Genomic DNA, 23,764 nt, shown 5'->3' with positions numbered 1-23,764 from the left:
GCAGCCAATGCAACAGGCTGTATGACTGTCACCCTTTTGTCCGTGTGTGTAGATATCTTCAAAAATACCACTTCTTTTATGGTTGTTTCTTTTTACAAATCTATGAGTGAAGATTACAGATAACCAAAGTGATCATCCTTAATTAACTCACTGGTTGTTCCAAAGCTGATATGGAAAAACATCAAGATCACAGGCTGAAAAAGACTGAAAACTAGTTCATTATATCCTAAGCCTTTGGAAAGCTCAACTGAGTTTTTAAAACCTGAGAATAAACTGTACATCCTTTGGAGACTTGAGATGCATCTTTTTATATGAAACCTGGCAACTCAAAAAGAACTTATATACTGAGAGTATTTTGGTGACCTTGGATCATTGATGGGATCTGGCCCATTATCATTGTTTTTGGTAAATGACAACTTACTCGATTCCAAAGAAAACAGAGAAGAGAGTTAATGCTCCGGACAAGTGGCAATCAAACACCTGCTGAGAGAATTTAGGGGAGGGGAACTTCTTCTCTCCCTTCTCATTCCCTTTCAGGAAGACCTTTCCGTGTGGGCAGAGCCATTCTAGAGAAGAAATGCAATTTCTAGAAAGTCCTATGAAAGCCAAGTAGTAAGTTCTTGGGACAAGGGACATCAAGCAGGGACAGAAGACATCCTAAGCACACAGCCCAGGGAAGCATGTGCTCAGGGGGGCAGGAAGCCCCCTCCCCAGGGCACCCATGGGCGGACTCCCTACTGCCAGCCGTGCAACCCAGCACACCTGCAGGCTTCCCAGGGCCTCGACTGCATGGCCCAACCCTGCTAACTCCCATCTACCCCCCCTGACTCCCGCCACAGCCTGCACTGGCTCGTTTTCTCCCCCAGCCTCTGGCCAAAGGAGCCTCCTTTCACATCCCAGAGCACATAATCCTTCCTTCTCTCTGATGTCCGCATTTTTTTTTTCTTTACAATCTGTGTCACGTCGTAGAGCACATCACTTAGCTGTTTTCTGGTTTGACGTGTGCCCGTTAAAACCTTTGAAGATAGATATACTATCTTCATAGGTTTTCTGTATCGAAAATAATAATAAAAATGTGCTGAGCACTCACCAGGTACCCAGGAACTGTCAGGAGTTTTACAAATGTCTCGTTTATTGATACTTTCCACGACCGTCATCTGAGGTAGGTACTGTTATCAGCTGCATCTCTGGGTCTGTTTTGACTTCGCACACTCTTGTTAGGTGCCCGGTACTATTCTAAGCTCTTTACTAATATTAATTTGTTTACTCCTCCTAACAATTCTATGAGGTTTGCTAAATTATCGTGCCTGTTTGACAGGCTATGGGATGAGGAAGCAGAAACATAAGGGAAATAAGTGGCTCCAGGTCATAGGGTTAGTGGGTAGCAGACCAAGGTTTAAACCAGAAGAGCAGCTCTGAAGCCTGGGCTCTGAACACACAGCACGTGGAGCTAAACGCTAGTTCCCATCACTCAGACGAGAACAGACACTCGTTTTAAATGACCTCATGGGCATTAACAAGCATTTAAAGCAATGAATATTTTCTCACTTCCAACCCTTAAAGATTAAGCTTCCTAAAAACTATAGTTTATTTTTTAAATTTTATTTTTTAAAATGTAAAGGATATTAAAATATTCAAAGCATTTTAAAGAAGTGGACATGCCATATATAAAATTAAAAATTATTTCGAACCAAAATCCAGTTAGTTTTAAAAGGTCCAGAATTCATTCCATATCAGCCCCACAGTCTTTTATTCATTCAGGAGACATCATTAAGGCACTATTTTGTGTCTGGTGCTGTGCAAGGCTCTGCAAATACAGCAGTGAACAAGAAAATGAAAATCTGAATAAGCAAATATCTAAGGTAATCAGTTAGTGTACGTCTTTACGTGAACACACTTCTTCAGGCAGCAGCCATTGTGTGTCCTAACTTACTATCATCAGGCCAATGGGCACCAGAGTTAATGAGCCTAAAAATGGAATCAGGTGAATTAATAAATGGGACAGGTAGAAAATGTGGCTCCATCACAGGATTAAAAGATCTTTAATACATTAGATATTTGAAAAAATACATCCTTTGTACTTTAATTTTCCTGCTTCAACACTGAGCATACAGTAGGTTCTCAATCATTCATTTTTAGTGGAATACACAGAATGGAAGAGAGAGAAAGAGGAAATAAGAGAAAATACGCAAAGAGTGATAAAAGGTAGGAGAACCTCCAGATTAGACCCAAGTAAAGAAGAACTGGGAACAATTAGGAGGGACTGATAGGGTGCAGAGTGTTGAAAGAGGGAGGTGATTTGAGACATATTTACTTTGAAGAGACAGGTTAAAAGAGAACGGAGCCACTAAAGTGAGTATAATATAAAGGACCAGACATGAAAGGACCAGTACCAGAAAAGCACCACGAGAGCTCTAAGTTGGAGACAAATTCCATGACAGTGGCTGCTTTGTGTATGGTTTGATTCTTAGGGGTAGACAGACAGGAAAGCTCCTTTAAGAAACATTCTTTCTGTTAGGCTAACCATTTTAAGGATTTGCACCCAGACTTGGAACAATGGAATAAAGTCACCCCGGAGAACCTCTGACTCCCCAGAGTGTCTTCATAACTCCTCCAGCCACCTGCCCAAGCGACTGGCAGGTCCCCCAAAATGATCAAAAAAAGTCACCTTTCTAGCTCACACTCTTCCCAGATTCTCCAATGAGGTCCTAAAATGTTTAAAGCTGTGACAGAGCTGAGTAAGCACAGCAAGTGGGGCTGTTGGCCACTGAGTTCATAGTGACACTAAGGAATCAAGATCAGTTTGCAAAGCAGAGGTGGCAGGACGCGGGTCCAGCTTAGGTCTACACTAATGCATGCACAAACCATCTCCCAGATGGGCGTGCAGAGAAAACGGGGTTCCTGACAAAAGCCATTAAACTGCTGAAAAAAGTAAACCCTTCTTCTCTGGAAATATTTCAGAGAACAGAAGGCGATACTGACCTGAGATGTTTTTAGTAAAGCCCAAGAAACCATCATCGAAATTTCTAGAAGAGCAAGACATTTTCAGAATATTTTAAGATTAAAGCAGTAGGGTTGGAACCACAAAGAACTGAGGAAGAATTAATTCCGTCTCGAATGGACTGAGGCTGGAAGAGGAGAGAATCACTCTCAATATTCCTTCCTAAGTGAGATCTTGGTCACTAGGACTATTTATTTATCTAAGAATCTGAAAGGGGCATCCTTCCTGTCGTCACTGTGTCACGGACACCAAATATCTGTACCTGTAAGCGCATATTCAGATCAAGGTGACCTACTGTCCTAGTACCTGGGGGACAGAATTACACCGCAAGTGTAAAGTGGTTTTCATAGATCTGAGAATAATAAAATTCAGAAATGTCAATTAACCTTTTGCAAAACTTGAATAGTAATTGCCTTTTCTTTCTCGTGAAATGTACCCTTATGGTGCAAAATGGATTAAGAGACGTTGCAGGAAAGAAATGAGTATAAGCATCCCAGGTACACACAGGGCAGCACAGGGGGAGCTCAGTAGGCTGCTCTGTTTATCACTCCCACTGAGGCAATGTGCTCATGTGATCGGCTCATCAGCCAATCACGTCATCCCTTCCTCTTCCATCTGTGTCTTTAAGGTAAGGGGTTCTAGGTACCCAGACCAAGAAGGGCCAAGCTTCACTAGTAGATACCCCAGTAGCTTTTCATCCAGAAGAACTCTTCTGCCAGAATCTCTCAAGGTTTAGTTGTATCTCTGAGAACAGCATAAGCATGAAGGACACCCTGAATGTAGCATAGAACCGAGGCTCAGCTCTTTTCTCAGGAGAAACTTCCATTTAGAAGGTGAGGGGAGAAGGAGTGGAATTAAGGGGGGATTGGAGTTGGGGTAATAGCAGGGAAAACAGTTCATTGGTTGGCACTGCCAGAGTTCAGAGCTACTAGCCTAACCCAGACAGGAGGACCCCCGACCCTAACCACAGCTCTAACCTGCTGAAAAACTGGAGAATTACTTCCTGCAATTACTTGCTCATGTTTGGCTGGTTTGGTGGGACTGACGCATGTAGGGCAGTGGAGCTGTAGGATTTACATCCAGAGAAGTAACCCATGAGTAGAGGCCCGTTTTGTACCGGAAATCAATAGAAGTTATTTAGGGAGACTCAATCCTGACACCCCCAAATCTCTCTCTTTATCGTCAAGTTCCACCGTATTTAGGTCTTACATGTACATACATAGCATCGTATCATGTCCTAATGCTTTGCCCAAAGAAAACTACTTGGATGCCTTTTCCAGCCTAGGATCCTCATCCCCATTCAGCCCAGAAGAGCCTCCTGAAAGCTGTCGGCCACAGCAAGACCCAACTGAGGGATCACACACAAACCGGCAGAGACTCCTTCATATAAACAACAAGGCCCCCTGCCAGTTGTTTGCGTTTGGTTGGGTGCCTTTTTAGAAGCCCTCTTGAATGTTCAAATGAAAAATTTAGAACGTAAGAAATGGGAGAGAACTTGTAAATGTGGGCATCGCTTTAGAAAGAGCCTCTCCCTTTTTAAAAGAAATTGTGGTAAAATACACATAAATTTTACCATTTTACCCATTAAAAGTGCACAATTCAGTGACAGTAAGTATTTTCACCATGTTCTGCAACCATCACCACTATCTAGTTTCAGAACTTTCGCGTCACCTCAAACGGAAACCTCCTACCCCTTAAGGCTCTTCCCTTCTGACTGTGAATTAACCTCTTTTGACCTTTCCTTGACCTTTCCTGTGACCTCTTGTGACACATGGAACCGTACTTGGAGCATGGCCATGATCAGCAGCTTGTTCTGTCTGAAGAGCAGTCGATATTTGAGAGACCCGTAGCAGAGAAAAAGGAAGGGAGAGCAAGAAAAACAAAGAACAGAGAAATAAAGATGGATGGGGATGGGGGTGGGGGGGAGGGCAGACTCTCCCAGGTGTCTTCCCAGAGACCGGCAGGGGCTGTGCCCTGTGCAAAGTCACTAACTCCAAAACCAAGAGCCATGTTCTGGGCTCTTGGAGTGGAAGGGGGTCTCCATCCCCAATCCACAATTTCCTGCTTACACTGAAGCCTGGGTGACTAAAGAAAGAAAACTCAGACACGACCTGGATAAGTTTTCTCCTCCATCTCTTGGCAAAATAATCAGATGAGGTTTTTCTATCCCACAAGTTCAGCATTTGCATGGAAACCCCTCCTCCCCCCAAGGACAGACTTGAAACAGCTTAACCAGGATCTAAAGTGACACATAGCAGTGCAGCTGGGGTCACCACTCTGCCCAGTTCAATTAAGGAAAATATGCCAACAAATACATTCTCAGATAAGCTAATCTGTGAACTCAGCCCATCATTTGCATGACTAAATCGCTGCTGAAAAAGTTAAATCAAGTAAGTTCATTCCTCCTCCACCCACATTCAATCAAAACTTGATTTTTGCATAATCTGCTACTAAGATGTCTTAAACAATAAGATTGTATATTAGCTTAAGTAGCCATCTCATTCAACTCAGTCATAATTAAACTATCATCAAAAAATCAAACATAGAAAACATACTGTAAATCATGCCCCACCAACAAGTGTGCGCGTTCTCTCTCTCTCTCTCTCTCTCTCTCTCTCTGTCTCTCTCTCTCTCTCCCCCCATAGGGGCCAGTCTCCTGAAGGAATACCTTTTGGTTCGTCCTTTTATTGCTTTAACCCACAACTGTAAATTGTTGTGAAGCATAGATCTGCTTTTCTTCAAAAATATTTTATCATTCTATACATAGTCAATATTATAAAGTTTTGCAAATATATAAGTATTTCGATCCACATAGATTTTAACCTTTCATTCAGTGGCTCTTTGTTGATGGTAAAGAGGCCTACAATTTCATTATTAAAACTACTGTTATTTATTTTAATTAAGTAAGTAATACATGAGTACATTTTAAAAGCTCACATAGTACCAAAATAGAATAAGCTATAAAAATTTCCCTTATGGGGAATTAACACATAACTGTTTCATGTGTATTTCATCAAAGATTTTTCCATTTTGTACCTACATATGTGTATATATGCAAATGTGGGGCACAGATATATGTGAGGCAGATGATAGATGGGGTTCATTCATTCATTCAACAGCTGTTCACTGAGAGCCAGCTCTGTGCCAGGAATATACTAGGTGCGGGAAACAAAACAGGGACCTTGAATTTCCATTCTAATGGAAAAGTACAGGTAATAAATTTAACAAACAAAACTATAAGCCTATAGCATACAATCAGATAGTAATAACTACTGTGATGAACAAAATAAGATAATGGATTACAGTAGGGCTATATGGGAAAGCCAGCATCTCTAAGATAAGTTTGAGTTGAGCTCATACTCCGTGTTTTGTTTTATGACTTGCTTTAATCACAATATATCCCAGAGATCTTTCTATGTCTGTACATACTGTCTGCCTCATTTTTTTAAGCAGCCATACACTATAACATAGTATGTGTTCCCATAATTTATTTAGCTATTCTCCTAACGATGGAAAAATACCTTCTTGACTCTAACCTCTTGTGCAGTGCCATATTATTTCCTGCCTTAAAATGGTCATAGAAACGCTACTTTACTATCCACAGAAAGGCCACTTTAGGTGAATGGCTGTATCCTGCAGTACAAATTCATCCAACCTCATGGAAGGGGCTATGGCCAATCTGAACATACCACAAGAATTTATTGGGGCGGGGATGAGTGCATGTGTGTATATTACGTGTGTGCAGACACGCACGTGTGTGTTTATAATTTATAGACATAAATAGTGAATAGCTAAGGTTTTATAGCTAATAACCGTAGAGCTAGCACCACTTGACATGTTTTTTAAGTGCCCAAATCATCTTGAACTACTTCATTGGAACAATAGTAAAGTTCACAGTAAAAGGGCAAAAAAATGCTTTTCACTTTTAAGTGTTTAGAAATACATGTGTTTTTGGCATAGTTTCAAGGTGCTCACTTCAACCACAACCCCTTCAATTCACCTGGTTTACAATTTCTTAAGAGCTTTTAAAAACTATTCTGTTATCATAACCCACTTTTGGAAGTTAAACTAGTGAAGCAATAGACATTATCTCAAATGAAAGAACCTTTGTTTATGGCTTTTCCCTTATTCAGTGGTTGCATGGAGAGGAATATTTTACAGCTTTTTTCATCACTGTCCTTAATCTCATTCTTTTCTAAGAGCTTCTCTTCTTTCTCTATCTTTTCAAGGCTATAGAGCAAAGAGTGTCACCACAGATCACGTCGCCCATCAGATCCCCTTTAGACCATATGTTTTAAACATCTCACAACTCTTTTCCAACTTAGCACATTATTATAAGGCTGCTTTTCACTATGTCTCAGATTATTCCATACTTTACCAACTTTTCTTTTCTTACATCTGTAAAGGCTTTGCCACAAGCCTTGATCTTAGAGTGAAATTCTCAATAAAGAAGGAAGAAGCTGCATGGTGACCATTTGAAAACATAGGACTCATTCATCTTTTTAGTGCCATTTGATGAGCCCATCATTCTTCATTTCTGAATTTTGTCAGCCTTTTAAATTTACTAAGCTTGGATTTCTCTTTCCCAGACATTGTTTTCCAACCTCCAAAGTTTGACTGGATATATACTATCTCCTTTGTGTTGTTTGCGGGAAATCAATCAGACATCCTATCGCTAGTTTTCTTGGGTCACCTTTAACCATCCTGAATCTATATTTTCGCTCTTCTGATCCTTAATTCAGATACAGCTCTCAGCTAATGAATTCCTTTAAGAACTGCCAATCTAAAGGTATGATTATTTACTGTGTACCTAGAACTGTCTACATCATCATCATAGCTACCATTTATTGAAAACTTATCATATGCCAACTTCAAAGCATTTATCATTTAGTTGGTGAGCCAAGACTATCATAACAAAAATTACTGTTTTTTTTTTTATAAGCGTAACACTCATTCCCTACCATGAGCCAGACATTTTGTTATAGTCTAAAGAAAAGGGAAATGAGTAAAATTTAGTCCTTACCTTTGAAAAACTTACACATAATAGGTACAAAGTCAATTCAAAAATATGCAACATGAATGGCATAAAATTCCATCAGGTACGAATTAGCACCTCTGACTGAGGTGATCAAGGGAGGCTTCAGGGAGGAAATGTCATTTGAATTGGACTTTGATGGGTGAAGAAGAGTTTTTATCAGTGATAAATTGTAAGTTTCCATGGGAATTGTCATGATTTTTGTGGTTGGAAATTACTTAGGTGATCCTTCTGGAAGGAAGCAGGCCTACAATTAAATTACCTCAGCAACGCAAAGCAGAGCATCACGTTTATGAGTTCTACTTGTTAGTTCTAATAACTAACACCCAAAGGGGAAAGACAAAATTCAGATAAAGTGACTCTTCAAAGAACCCAATGCGATATGGGGATATATGTATATGTATAGCTGATTCACTTTGTTATACAGCAGAAACTAACACACCATTGTAAAGCAATTATACTCCAATAAAGATGTTTAAAAAAAAAAAAAGAACCCAATGCCATTTTGCATAATAACAAAAATTACAACGTTATCAAGGAACAAGTATAACTGAAGAACAATATATTTAAAGAGAAAACCCTAAAGCTATCAAATGACCTAAAAGATGACCTAAGTAACGCAAAGATATTTGGCATTCTTAGATGGGAATATTTATTATCAAGTTGAACCATTTTTGAGCCATTTTATAGGTCAAAATATTGACAATTTCATGTTTCGACCTAAAAATAAATATGACAATTTCCCCCAAATTATTACGTAAATTCAGTGGAATTCCCATCAACATTCCAACAGTGCTTTTTACAGAATTGGACAAGCTAAACCTGAAATCCATATTGAAGTGTAAAGGTCCAAGACAATTTTGAAAAAGGGATCATCTCATACCAAATATCAAGATGTGTTATCAAGCAATCATAACTTAAGTTAATCATGGATTAACTCATGTGGGACAGATAAATAGGTCATTGTGAACAAATAGAGAGCCTAAAAACAGAACCACAAATATATGGAAACATAGTATCTGACAGAGCTGGCACCACAACTCAGTGGGAAAAGAACAGATTATTCTGTAAGTGAAGCTGGCATAATTGGCTATTTATACAATAAAAGTTAAGATTCTTACCTCACTCAATAAACATACCCTTCTCCAAAAGAAAATCTAGATGTATTAAACACCTAAGTGAGAAAAGGCAAAATTCTTTAATCAGATTTTTGGGGGAAGAAAGTATATAAGGGGAATGAATGGTTTATGATATCAGAATAGGAAATATTTCTTTAACAAGTAACAAAAAGCACAAAGGATAATAGAAAGATTGATAAATTTGACTGCATTAAGATTCTAAAAGCTTTTGTATTAAAAATTCACCATAAACAAAGTTTCAAAGACAGTTCATAGAATGGGGAAGACTTGTAACATATTTAACCAACAAGGGCTCAGGATCCAAAACATATAAAGAACCCTAAAATCATTGAGAACAAGACAAATAGGCTAATAGGAAAACGTGCAAAGGACACGAACAGGCAATTCACAGGAAAAGAAGCCTGAATGGCCAACCAAAATGGAAAAAGATGTTCCACCTAACTAGTAATCAGGGATGTCATTTCACACGCAAAATTTTGCCATCATTTAAAACACCTGATAACACCAAATATTGGTGAGTAATGGGAAAGGGGGGCGCTTACTCATTGCTGGTTAAAGTGTAAATTGGTATATTTTGGAAGACAATTTTGTAATACTTGGTAGAGTTGAAAATGGGTATATCCTATAATCCAGTACAAGGAGATATTGTATAACAAGGTACACATAGCTGTGTCAGATGTGCATTGTGGCCTTCTTTGTAACATCAAAAAAAAGTGGAAACTACCTAACTACCCTATAGGAGAGAAGTGGATTTAAAACAAAAAAAAATCTGTGGCTTTTTAATACAGTGGAATATTATATATCAGTGAAGTGAACTCCATTTACATGTATCAACAAGGATAAATATTAACACGCTGTTGAATAGAAAAAAATCCAAGTTAAAAAAGGATATGTACCATATGACACAATTTATTTGGAATTTTTAAACCCACAAAACAATATTATATATTCTATAGAGATACACATCTATCAATATGTAGGCAAAGTACAAAAACATGAGAACGAGGTGCACCAACTTTAGGATAGTGGCAGCTTTGGAGAGAGGGAGGAGGAGGGGGAAAGTATCTATAAATTTTTGCAGCAACGTGGATGGACCTAGAGATTGTCATACTGAGTGAAGTAAGTCAGACAAAGACAAACATCATATGATATTGCTTATGAGGAATCTAAAAAAAATGGTACGAATGAACTTATTTACAAAACAAAAATAGAGTCACAGATGTAGAAAACAAACTTATGGTTACCAACGGGGAAAGTGGGCAGGGACAAATTGGGAGATTGGGATTGACATATACACACTAGTATGTGTAAAATAGATAACTAATAAGAACCTACCGTGTAGCACAGGGAACTCTACGCAATACTCTGTAATGACCTATATGGGAAAAGAATCTTAAAAAGAGTGGATATATGTATAACTGAATCATTTTGCTGTACAGCAGAAACTAACACAACACTGTAAATCAACTATACTCCAATAAAAATTTAAAAATTAAATTAAATTAACACTTCAAAAAAAGAGAGAGAGGGGTCTAAAGCAAATATGGCAAAACGCTGATATCTGGCTATCTTAATGGTGAGCCACATGGGCTATATTTTTTCTGCACTTCTAAAATCTTTGAAATTACAATGAAAAAATTCAAAACTAAAAAGAGAGCCCTCCTTAAAAGGTGAGCTCCACGGTAGACCAGAGCCTGTATCATAGTGAACAGGCTGTATCAAGGTAGCAACAGGTTAAGGCATTAAAGAAACTTAGGGGATGGACTTCCCTGATGGTCCAGTAGTTAAGACTTCACCTTCCAATGCAGGGGATGTGGGTTCAATCTCTGGTCGGGGAGTTAAGATCCCACGTGCCTCCCGGCCAAAAAACCAAAACATAAAACAGAAGCAATGTTGTAACAAATTCAATAAAGACTTAAAAAAAAAAAGAACTATAGTTGTCTCCCCTAGTTTAAGTATGGGCAGAAGGTTTGATGAATGGGGAAAAATAATAAGGGGAGTAACTGGCCTATTTTTGTGAGAAGGGAAATAAGTAGCGAGAGTAGAGAATGAGAGAAGTGTGAGGAGGTTTCTCAGGGGCCTGATGATGACGTATCCAGCTCTGTGCCTTTGTTGTTGTGCAGAGTGAGGCCAAGTCAGAAGGAAGAGTTGTGCTTGTTGATTTTGGACACTCTCTCCCCCCCTCTCTCCTCCACGTGATGGGAACTGAGCCAGATGATGTCAGGTCATCAGCGTCCCTGGCACCATCCTCTCACCTCTACAACTACACATCTGTCTCCTTGGGTGAAATCCAAGTCCTTGGGCTTTATTTGGTCATGCCGTTAGCCTCAATTTGGGATCTGAGTGATAGAAACTTGGTCGAGGCTCAGGTCAGCTGCAGTGGAGACCACTGTGGGTAGCCAGATCGCTGCTCTTCTAAACGTTCATTGCCCCGATCACCCACTCTCCAGCCACACTTTCGCTTTCTGGGATCGCCACTTATACCATATCTTGCACTTTTCAAAGCTTCAAAGCTTTCACTGAAATTATTTCTGTTGATCCTCATAGCAATACCATGAAATAGACAAAGCAGGGTTTTTTTGGTTTGTTTGTTTGACAGATGGGGAAACCGCCCCAAAGGGATTAAATGATCTAGCCAAGGTTACAGGGCAGAGCTCTCATGTTTCTTCCAGAACCATCCTGGACTCATCTCTGTCTATTCCTGGATCCAGTAAAGCACCAATTTCTGTGGCTTGTTTCTACAAAGCGTCTGTTTCCATCTCTCCCCCCTCCACACTTCCTTTCCCACCATCCACACTTGGAGCCTCTCATCAACTCCTTGCCTGAATTACCACTGCTGAGCTGGACTTCCAGATACCACTTTTTCCTCAGTCCAGTCCATCCTGCATTCTCCTTCTAGACTAAACTTCCTTAAACATTGCTCTCATTAGGTCATTTCCCTCAAAAATCTTTGTGACCCTCTCTTTCCTTCTCCATTGAATGGAAACTCCTCAGCCAGGATTTCAAAGCTCTCCTTAATCTGAACTCACCTTTTCCAGTCAACTGCTCAAAACAGGTGCTTTGAAAATAAAAATGGCTAAGAAACACATGAAAGAGTGTTCCAAAAAGATACAAATTAAGACAACCATCATTTTACTCTATCAAATCAACAAAGTTTTGTGTTTTCTATTCTGTAGTTGCTACTGTTCAGTCCTGGCAGGAAAGTGATAAAACAGTCTCTTATCCTCTGCTGGTAGAAGCTTTAACTGGTATTATCTTTTCGGAGGGCAGTTTGATTATACGAATCAAGAGCTTTTGACCTCATAGATCTGTTTCTGGAAATCTCTCCTAAGGAAATAATCTGAAATTCAGAAAAATCTTTATGCTTAAAGATGTCATTGCACTATTATTTATAGTTATGAGCAATTAGATATAACCTAATACCAATCATTAGGGTACATGCATATGATGAATGATTCTATTCAAAGCATGTAAGAACATGGGGAATAACTTATGCTATGATATTGGGGGGGGGGGGTCAGTGTTTAAGTTTGTATAAGCATTAGGAGAAATCTTACCAACATTTTACTACTGGACTTGTTTCCTCCCTCCCAGCACACTATTTCACACCTTCTTCTCTCGCTTCAAACCTCCAAAATTACTTCCTCCTCAATTTCAACAGCTGAGTAGCTCTTGTTTATTGAGAAAATGTATCACCAAATTGTCCAATCTATGTCCCTTTACGCTCTGCCATTCTTCCTGTTAAAATGAATGAACTATCCCGACCCCTATCCGAGGCCAGTTCAGCCACTGAGTTCCATCCCCTCTCACTTCTTTAGGAATCCACTCCTGGTACTGTTCCCTCTGTTCGTTCTCTCTCTCTCTCTCTCCCACTCCCTCTCAGATTATTCCTATCAGCACATAAACATGCTGTAAAGTTTCACATTTCAAAAACGAATTCATTCCTTGACCTCGTGCTGGTCTCCAGCTACCCTCCTGAAAGTAACCTCCTAACCGTCTCTCCTCCATCACCTCCTGTCTCTAAGTGACAGTCATCACGCTTCTGTTCCCAGATGTCACTGAAACGGCTCATTGCCAAACCCAGGGGTTTGTGATCTCCCTTCTTCGTAGTCTCTCAGCTGCACCGAACGTAGCTCATCACTCTTCTCCATCGTGAGCTCTTTCCTTGGTTCTAGGAATCACGCTCTCCTGGTTTTCTTGCAACTTCCCAGGCTATTCCTTCTCAATCCCTGTTGCTTCCTCTTTCTCTGATTTCCCGGGGCTCAGCCTTCAGGCCAGCTGTCGTCTCTCTCTGGACTCACTCCCCATGAGCTTTGTTTCCATTCCCCTGGCTTTCCATGCCTCCCGAATGCTGAGTCCGTGCAGCCGGCTCTAACCCCGACCTCCTCCCTGAGCCCCCAATGAAACCTCACGAAACAGAGCAGAACTCTTGATTTTTCTCCCTCAAACCTGCTCCCCCCACCCAGGAAAGGTACCACTACCCTCCCAGCTGTTCAAACTGTCAACCCTGAAGTCAGACTTTTATTACTCTTTTTCATGTACCACATGCTCACCCATAAGCAAGCCTTCAGAAGATCCCCAGCGCCACCGATCCCTACCACTTCCAACACACACAGTCACCCCAGGACAAAGCCACCGTATCTTTCCCTAAACAAGCTCCTTCCTGCCCCACGGGCTTTATATTTGTTACTCCCTGTGCCTAGAATGCCGTTTTCCAGGTCTTCACCTGCTCACCCCTGCTCCCGGGTCCCTGCTCAAAACGTCACCTGCCCAGAGTCTTCTCAAAACACCCCATCTAGTAGCTTCTTCACCCTCCTTAACTCGTGACCTCCTTCACCTGGTCTGTTTCCTTCACAAACGTTATGGCTACTTGAAATGACATTCTTTATTGGTACTTCTCCCAAACTGTAATTTAAGCCCTTTGCAGGCAAGGACTCCTTTGCCTTGCTTATTACTGTATCACCAGCATCTAGACTAGTGTCTAGTACACAGTGGACCTCAAAAATAGTCATTATGTCAATGAACAAACTGTGTAAAAAAGGCCACTTTAAAAAGCCTAAAGGAAAACTGACCAGGGGTGAGATTGTAGGTTTGTTTGTATTTTCACATTTTCTTTATGCTTTCCAGTATTTCTCAAGTTTTCTATATCAGATATAGTTTTTATAATCAGGAGAATACAAACTATTTCAACTAACAAAATACAGCCTCTGGTCTGGTCGGGTTCAATTTATTCTGGAACAAGCACTTGGTGCGTGTTCATTTCAGGGTCATGCCTTTTCTCAATGGCCCCCCTTCTCCCATCACCTCTGATAATCTGACCTCAACTCAAGGCCCATATACTCCATGACGCCTTCCCTGAGTTTCCTATTCTTATTGAGCTCCTCCCTATCCACACTTTACATTTGATTGGGTCCGCTGTGCTACGTGTATTTATTCTCACTCATCAAACATTTTCTGTTTGCTGGGTGTGTGTGTGTGTGTGTGTGTGTGTGTGTGTGTGTGTGTGTGTGTGTGTGTGTGTGTGTGTGTGTGTGTGTGTGTGTGTGTGTGTGTGTGTGTGTGTGTGTGTGTGTGTGTGTGTGTGTGTGTGTGTGTGTGTCGGAGAGAGAGGGAGAGAGGGAGAATGTATGCATGTTGTGTTTGGTATGAGTTGATTTTCCCTCCTCGACAGACACGGTGTCTTAGCCTGCCCCTCCCTACCCCGCCAAGCCTCTGCCACAGACTAAAGCAGAGTCAGTACTCAAATACATGGGGACAGTACTTGCTATTGAAGCGACTGGGTCTGGAAGCTGGGTGCTCCTTCCCTCACACCGGCTCCACAGTAATACTTAAACCTGCATTTACTGAGCACCTACTATGTGCTGGGCACTTGCTATTCATTTTCCCGTTGATTGAGTAGGAACTGCTTTCACTGTCATCTTAAGACTGAGGAAACTGGAACAGAAAGGTGAAGTAACTGGCCTAAAGTGGCACAGCTGTGCTGGTGAGGCCTCGATTAAAGCCCAGCCCAAGCTCTTCACCACTGTGACCAACGAAATGGGATTGGCTTTGACCCCTGAGCCACGAATGTGCTTTCCATCAAACTGCACGCTCTAGGTTGAGTCCCTTAACCTCCCCAAACCTCAGTGTCCACGTTTGAAAGATGGAGACGATAACCCCTTACAGGGTGGTTGTCGAGATAGGAACGGGGTGTCGGTCGTGCCTGGCACACGGCGGGCATTGAGGAAATGGTAGTTATTATTATTATTATTAGATACGCTACCTCCTTGATATGTGCTCTTTCAAGTTGGGGGCGGTAGCCCCATCTCATTTCTTTCTGGCCTGGGTGGCCCAGGCGAACCAGAGCCTGGATTTCCTCGTCTGAGGGCATAATGATAGGAAGAGGGTTGTGTTACAGAAGTGGCTGTTTTGGTTTGTCATCCAGGCTCGCTAATCTAAACATCTCTCACTCCCCAGGAATTATTTTAGGACCAGGAAGCAGCACGCTGTTTATTGAAAGAGTCACGGAAGAGGATGAAGGTGTCTATCACTGCAAAGCCACCAACCAGAAGGGGTCCGCGGAGAGTTCGGCATACCTCACCGTGCAAGGTAAACAACTGCTCCAGAAAGCACGAGAAGCTGCTCAGACACCTATTTCCCTGTTTGTTGAACTTTCCACCTCCCAGTGTCCCGCTGCCCCTCCAGTCTGTTCCTTTCCCTGACCTCCTTTTCCCCTCCCCGTCCCGCTGGGAAGGCCTGGCTGGTCCCCTGCTGAAGGTGAGGACCCAGGCCACCGTCGGAACACAGTCTCCGTGGGGGACAGTAGTTCCCGGAAGACAGGAGAGCCAGCTGCTGCCAGAGCCATGACACTGACCCACAGAGAATGACCAGAGTGGCCACACCTGTGAGAAAGAAATCCAAGAAGGCAGAAGACGGGTGTAGAGAGAAAAAAACCCACACACTGGAAACTATCCATTCTTTTTCCAATTCCCACCAGTTACACATATGCTGGCTCTTCCCACCGTTTTCGTAAACTGGTTTTTAACACGAAGTAGGCTGCAAAATACTATCAGAGAGAAGCAACACATAATAAACAGACCACATGGAAGAAAAATATTCCAAGGGCTTCCTCAGACAGTTTCGTTGAGCAGCAAAACCTAAAGAGGCCTAATCTGACCGTGGACTCTGGCCATGTGGCTTCCATTTAGAACAGAGATTAGACCCCAATTTCAATTCTCCAGAGCCAAAAATCACCCCAGAAAACATAACATTTATAGCACCGTAAAGTCTTCCAATTGGCGCCTCTTAGGTGTATACACATCTATGGCTTGCTGAGGTTTTACATGAAGAGATGGAATTTCTTCAGTAGCCTATTTGTAAATGCTCCCCAGTAGACTTCAGAATATGTAAGAATTTCTGAAGGAAATCTCGCAGCGGTTCCTGGTTACCGTTACCCTCACCCCAGCGCACTCGGTCCCCCACCTGCTCCGCCTCCAGCCTCATCCCCCATCCCCCTCACCCGCCCCAGGCCCCCCACCTGGACTAAATCGGAGCACACCGCACTCCCCCTGGTCCTCTGCCCTTTACACATCATTTTCCTTTTGTCTGAACAGCCTTCCTTCCCAACTTGTTCTCCCCCAGACAATCCTACTCCCACCTTTTATTTTTTTTATTTTTTATTTTTTTTACTGAAGTACAGTTAATTTACATTGTGTTAGTTTTAAGTGTACAGCAAAGTGATTCAGTTATACATTATACATATTCTTTTCCATTATAGGTTATTCCAAGATATTGAGTATAGTTCCCTGTACTATACAGTGGGTCCTTGTTGTTTACCTGTTTTATATATCGTAATCCTACTCATCTTTTAAAATTCACTTTCGCTCTTGGGTCACTTTCTCTACACCTCATCCCTCGTGTCTCACCACCATCCCCCCTGAACCCCGCGCTCCCACAGCGCTTGGCATGGACCTTTAATACAATGCTCATCATTGCGCATTGTTCACTTTTCTGGTCCAGAGCACTCGAGAAATGTTCGCTGGATTAATCTCTTTAGAAAACCACCAGTGAATGTCTGAAAAAAGAAACACATCACTATACTGTTGAAGGCATTAGAGAGAAGCCAAATTAAATTAGGTCGACCACTTATATATTTGCCCAGGACTATGCAGGACGTGGACGTGCAAGTCCCGACCCCTAACCTCTCTGTGCTTTGAAAACCTAGTTGGAAGGCGATTAAGGGGAGCATGAAACCATTAGAACCAGACCAATAAAGATTTTGAGCTCCTCCTGTGGGTAACATAGAAACCCTAGTTTGTATAAAACAGACTACACAGTGCTGCTGATAAGGGCTAAAGGACTTCCTAGAGGCCAAAAAATATGGCGAGTGACTTGACCTCTGAAGGAGGCCTTGCAGGATGTCGGACTGGCCAAGTGGATGGGGCAGGAAAGAAGACAGCGAGTTATGTGGCAGCTCTGGACCTCCCACACTGATATCTCCCTTGGCAATGACAGAGGCTAAACGATTCTAACCATTTCCTACTGGCTAGTCCATTGAATTTTCTGAGGAATTGGTACTTTTGTTTTTAAATTTCTCTTACTGAAGTATAGTTGATTTACGATGTCGTGTTGATCCTACCGTATAGCAAAGTGATTCAGTTATACATATACATTCTTTTTCATATTCTTGTCCATTTTGCTTTATCACAGGCTACTGAATATAGTTCCCTGTGCTAAACAGTAGGACCTTGTTGATTATCCATTCTCTATATAATAGTTTGCATCTGCTAATCCCAAACGCCCAATCCATCCCCTCCCCGTCCCCGAGGAATTGGTACTTTTGATTCATGACCTCTTTTTCCTCACGGGGCATTAATCTTCAATATCACTTAGAGAAATGGTCTAATCTGCAAGGTAGCTGCAGACACTATATATATGAGTCCTTCTTTTCACCCATTATTGCCCCCAACAGCCCTGTTTTGAGTTCTTGTGTCTGCTTTTTATAGTCTTTCTGCCTTCTCCGTTGCTCTCTTTTGTGACTTTTTCTCCACTCTCAGAGTGATGCCTGTACCCAGCCTCTCTGCTGAAAAGCTGTGGTTAGCTGAGAAATCACCTGATCAACCATCACCAAACCACACATGAAATATCTGTACCTATTTCTAAGAGAAGCATAAACAAACGAAGCCCTGTCCTAATGCAGTAATGATAAAACAGTGCAAGGAAATGAGGATGTTTAGTCTAAAAATGAGTCCACTTGGGGAGGACAGGATTGTTTTCTTCAAATATTTAAAGGGCTTTCAGACAGAGGAGGTGTTGGCCTCATTCTCTGACTCACCAGAAAAGATAACCAGAACCAAGGAAGGGAGATGGTGGTAAAGTTTCAAAGAGGCAGGTTTCAGCTCCACATAAAGATATAATTTTGAATAGGAAGAATTTCTGAAAGTTGATAGTATGTGCATCTTGTGAATGAGACGCAGTATCTTGAGCAGAAGTACTCTGGGCTCATTGAATAAAAATTTCATCCTTGGATGCTGTTCAGAACGGTTAAAGGCAGTACCTGCCTAGTGATCTCATCACTGAAATTAGATTCGTGCTTCTGGAGTCTAAATCATTTATTCTTCTCACTCTGGCGGCTGTGAATTAGGTGAATCAAGCTTTAGACTTGGGCTTCCCTGGTGGTGCAGTGGTTAAGGATCCGCCTGCCAATGCAGGGGACACGGGTTCGAGCCCTGGTCCGGGAAGATCCCACATGCCACGAAGCAACTAAGCCCGTGCGCCACAGCTACTGAGCCTGTGCTCTAGAGCCCGCAAGCCACAACTACTGAGCCTACGCTCTAGAGCCCGTGCTCCACAACTACTGAAGCCTGCGCGCCTAGAGCCCGTGCTCCACAACGAAGAGTAGCCCCTGCTCACCACAACTAGAGAGAGCCCGCGCGCAGCAACGAAGACCCTTCACAGCCAAAAATAAATAAATAACTTTATAGAAAAAAATTAAAAAGCTTTAGACTTGATTTCCTAATATATGCAGTACAGACCCTTCACACTGACCTATCTTGTCAGGTTGAGTTTAGGAAGTGAAACCAGGGAAATAAGTTGTGTCTGTGGCTATGTTTAACATATTTAAAGAGGTTCACAAATTAGCCAGGAAGGAAACTGTCTGCTCTTTTTATTTCCTTTGAAAAAGGATTCTTATACTCATAGATAAAACAATGTGTTATTTTTGTATCTGAAAAGGATGAGCGGACTGGGGAATCAAAGTGGCTTCTTTAAATAATCACAGGTCTTGTTTGGTTTGGACTGCTCAGGAGCACACGTGGAGTGCTCAGAGGGGAAGTTCTAATATTAAAAACAACAGCAACAAAACTGTAACTAACCAAAATAATTTCTGAAATTAACATAGCACACCATAGCCCGTGGAACTCAACGGGACTGTTACAGTGCAACGGTGGCACATTTTCATCCAAGGATTTAAAATAAACTACACTTTATCATTATCAGTAATAATCACTATGTGTGTGTGTGTGTGTGTGTGTGTGTGTGTGTGTGTGTGTGTGTGTGTGTGTGTGTGTGTGTGTGTGTGTGTGTGTGTGTGTGTGTATATATATATTCTTCTAACAGATTTAGGCTTTGCTGTTGAAATAATAGCAAAGCATTTATAATCACACAGGAGAAAACAACTTGAAGAATAGTTACCATTTTTAACATTTTTTTGAGGAAGACTGATGGATGCAAAAATCATGGAAAGCACAGGACTGCCTCAGGGCAGTCTGAATACTTCAAATGGCACCACAGGTGTGATTTGTAAATTTTGTGCCACAATAATCGCACATTAACACGTTTCAGGAAAGGACTCACATGGCAGGAAGGATACACTATGTTCTTTAACATCTTTAACAAAGTCCCAAGAGTAAAGAGTAAGAAGAGCTCAAAAGGGACTTGTCTTGGGTATCCAGCCTTTTTTCATCACCCTTGGCCAGCGCTGAGTTTGCATCTCTCCTTTCTGAGCCTCCTCTGATCTCTGACTGCCCCTACCTTAGCTCCTCTCTTCCTAAAGCCTGCCTGCCCCCAGTTCTCTCCCCCTGGCTCTCCTGGCACTAGGGAGGAGGTGATAAACTAATTGACACGAAGATGTTGGTGACTGATGTCACTCCTCTCATGGGTGTTGGCAGTTCAGAAGGGTTTCCCCAGGAGAGAACAGAGAGAGACCGACAGCTGAGCAGGCAGCTCACTAATTTCACATGGGAGGGCTGGGGGCGGGATGTGCGTGCCTTTGTAATTAAACCCAAACAATGACATAAAGTTGGCCTTGATCAAGAATGCAAAAAATGGTGATGGAATTCGATTACAACATCTTATGCCTGTTGACCGTGTGGTCCACCGTTTTAAGCAAATAACATGCATTAGCCTCCTTCAATCCAATGAGGGGTTTTTTTCCTACTTACAAGTGAGAATCCGAGGCCCCGAGAGGGTTAGGACCCTGTCCAGGGTTACAAAGCTCAGAAGAGGCAGTGCTGAGAGAACTGGATCCCTGTTTAACCACTCTGCTCTCCTACCTCTCAGCTTGGTGGGGAAGAGGCCCCACTCTGAAGCCAGGTGCGTCCCTGCTCGTGAGCCATGCAACCTTGGACAAATGACTTCCCTCCTGGAGCCTCAGTTTGCTCATCTGCAAAATGGGTGCGAATAATGGCATACCAACCTTATAGGGTTGTTGCAAGGATTAACACATTTAACACCATATCTGGCATATGATAAAAACTTCTTCAATATTAGCTAACGCTATTGTTTGTTAATATGATAAACCAAATTCCATTTCAACAAAACTTTCTGTATTATAGTTTTTCTAGGCTTAGCCAGTAAGTCACACAAATGGTGTTCCAGATCACAAAATTCCTATTTTACCTAAGGATTTAACTTCCTGTGATAAAAATGTATTACAGAACTGATAGGATAGCAATTTGAAGTATCTTTACTTAAAATTACTCTTGAAATGTACTTCAGATTTTTTTTTAATTAATTAATTATTTATTTATTTAGGGCTGTGTTGGGTCTTCGCCTCTGCGCGAGGGTCCTCTCTAGTTGCAGCAAATGGGGGCCACTCTTCATCGCAGTGCGCGGGCCCCTCATTATCGCGGCCTCTCTTGTTGCGGAGGACAGGCTCCAGACGCACAGGCTCAGTAGTTGTGGCTCACGGGCCTAGCCGCTCCGCAGCATGTGGGATCCCCCCAGACCAGGGCTCGAACCCGTGTCCCCTGCATTGGCAGGCAGACTCTCAACCACTGCACCACCAGGGAAGCCCTGTACTTCAGATTTAATCCGAATAGAGTATGTCTACAATCACTGTCCTTAAGAAGGATTCCAAGTTGATGGCTGTACACGAATCTATGTAGATTCCTATAAAGCTTCATAAATAGTATGAAGGCCAATTTCAATGTCCAATAAACCTTAGAGACTTACATAATAAGGTTAACTGGATTACCGGTTACTGGATTTTAAATCAAAGGAGGTAGCATTGCTTGACTGGCTCACATGGGAGGCCAGGTCTAGGTGTACTGATTAGTTTTCTTTTCATCCATGTATATTTATTGAGACTTTCACTAGGCCAGTGCTCAAGACGCAAAATGAACAAGAAACACACCCTCCTCTCTGTGTCCTAATAGCTTCATGGGTAGTAAACCCACATAAACAGTTACCTCAAATTAAAACAATGCCAGAACCAGAGAATAACTCCTAAGCCAGGCTGCAGCGTCAGGCCAATTTCTCAGGGAAAGTAACGCAGTTGTTTGTAGAAAATGATCAGTCCTTGGGTCAAAGTCTGATTCGTTGTAGAAGGAAAAGACAAATTGTGTTATATGAAATATGTTTGGATGAAGAAAACGATCTTGCACTTGAAGTCCAGAAAGTAATAAGAAGGGAAAAAAAGGAAAAGGCGGGCGTTGGGGGGAGGCCTTCAAAGTAACAGCTCACGCTGGCTTTATCCATCTCCCCTGTAAGGTGCGGTGCTCTTGTCACTTCCACATTTTAGGGATGAGGAAGGTGGGGCACAGAGTCCTTGGCCTCAGACATAGCTGCTTGTAGGGTCACATAAAGACTTCCTTTTCTGCAGTTAAGGAAGGCCCTGGGGCCAGGGACCCTGGTCTTCTGCTTGGGGAGTTTCCCCAACTTCTTGGGAGGCACCACCCAGTTAAACTGCACGAGCTGAGCTGCCTGATTCTGCTGCCTGTTGACTCAAGTAGTCTGGTACCACTCAGAGCCACATGTCAGGGCTGGTGTGATGCTGCCACATCCCACAGCCCGGGCCCCATGCAGACAGAGCTGCCATCACTAGCAGAAAGGCCCAGGGCAGGACGGCAAGACACCGCCCAGCTGTCCAGACTCTAGACAAGGCGTACCATCTTCAGAAACCAGCCCTTCCTCTGTCTGGCACCTGCCCTTCCTATCCCAGCAGGGATGGGATGAAGCCTGGGAGGGTAACTGACATGGAATGTTCTGGACAGCCAGGTCAGCAACCTGAAATAAGAGGTACAAATACCTGACCTTTTCGAAACAGCCACTTCTTGTCATTACCCCGTATAAAGATACCCTTGGACCATGTCCTGGTGCTGGTCTCTCACACACACATCAGACGGGAGGGACGTCCCTGAGATCCAGTGCTAACTCCTGTTATTGTCAAATCCCACCCACGTTCCACTGGCCTCCTTCGCCTGCCATCTGCAGCTGGGCTCTTTCATGCACCGAGTTCATCAGCTGACACCAGCGAGGTGAAGCTGGGTGCAGTCCAGCCAGCGTGTGGACGTCTGACCTCTGAAAACACGTCCAAGAGCTGGATGGGAAGAATTGCTGCTGCCTTAAATCAATCTACAGCAGACTATCCTAATAGTTACTTTCCAAATAAAGATGGAGATCAAGTTATCAGACAAGATAGAGGTAGAGCCTAGATACTACATCTTACAAAATGAGTTTAGTTCTCAGTCAACAGTAATAGAAAACGAAATAGACCTTTCCCTTCTAATTAACGTTCATCTTGAAGATGTTTTTGATGAGATGATTCCTTAAATGCTTAAGTGCACACAAACACACTTGCTCCCACTGCAAGGAATTCTGCCTGAGTAAGGACCGTGGAATTACTTCGGGGGGTCAACTTCCTGCCCCGGGGAATGCAGTGGGAAAGTTCCCACAACGAGAGGGGGCCTCTCCCAGGGCATTCCGTGCAGGAAGCCTCTGCAGAGGCTTTATGCAGACAGGGCCGTGTCTTAAGATGCTCTCAGCATCTCCAGGAGCCAAAGGCCCCTGTGCCCTGAGCAGGTCCCAATCAGTTTCTCGGTTCCACAAAACGTATTTGCAGCATAAGCAAAGAAGTGTGTGTATGTGTGAATACAGCAAGGCAACATTAAACCTCTTACTGCAGGGGAGGAAATCCAAACTCACAAACTTGCGTTTACAGTTTTCCCATCAAGACGACACACTGAAAGAAAAGGTGGTCATACTTTGAAATTTCTCAGTCTCAGGAGATTCAGGGGAAAAGTGACCACAAGATGCCAAAGCAGCAAATGAATCCAAATTCATTCACTCACTCAGCCAACACTTTCAGGATGCCTTCCTGCTACATGCCAG

At 42.5% G+C, this 23,764-nt stretch overlaps 1 protein-coding gene across 1 annotated transcript in view; it reads left to right on the top strand.

Annotated features, from left to right (window-relative positions):
* FLT1 (fms related receptor tyrosine kinase 1) overlaps positions 1-23,764 on the top strand; it is a 171,623-nt gene that overhangs the window by 105,121 nt on the left and 42,738 nt on the right. Inside the window, exon 15 of the mRNA XM_036831571.1 lies at positions 15,632-15,763. Coding sequence (XP_036687466.1) covers positions 15,632-15,763 — 132 coding nt within the window. The remainder of the gene's footprint in view (positions 1-15,631; positions 15,764-23,764) is intronic.

The sequence above is a fragment of the Balaenoptera musculus genome, chromosome 18 (genome assembly GCF_009873245.2).
Source record: "Balaenoptera musculus isolate JJ_BM4_2016_0621 chromosome 18, mBalMus1.pri.v3, whole genome shotgun sequence".
NCBI lineage: Eukaryota > Metazoa > Chordata > Mammalia > Artiodactyla > Balaenopteridae > Balaenoptera > Balaenoptera musculus.
The sequence above is the reverse complement of the archived record's forward strand: the minus strand, read 5'-3'. Positions and strand labels throughout refer to the sequence as shown.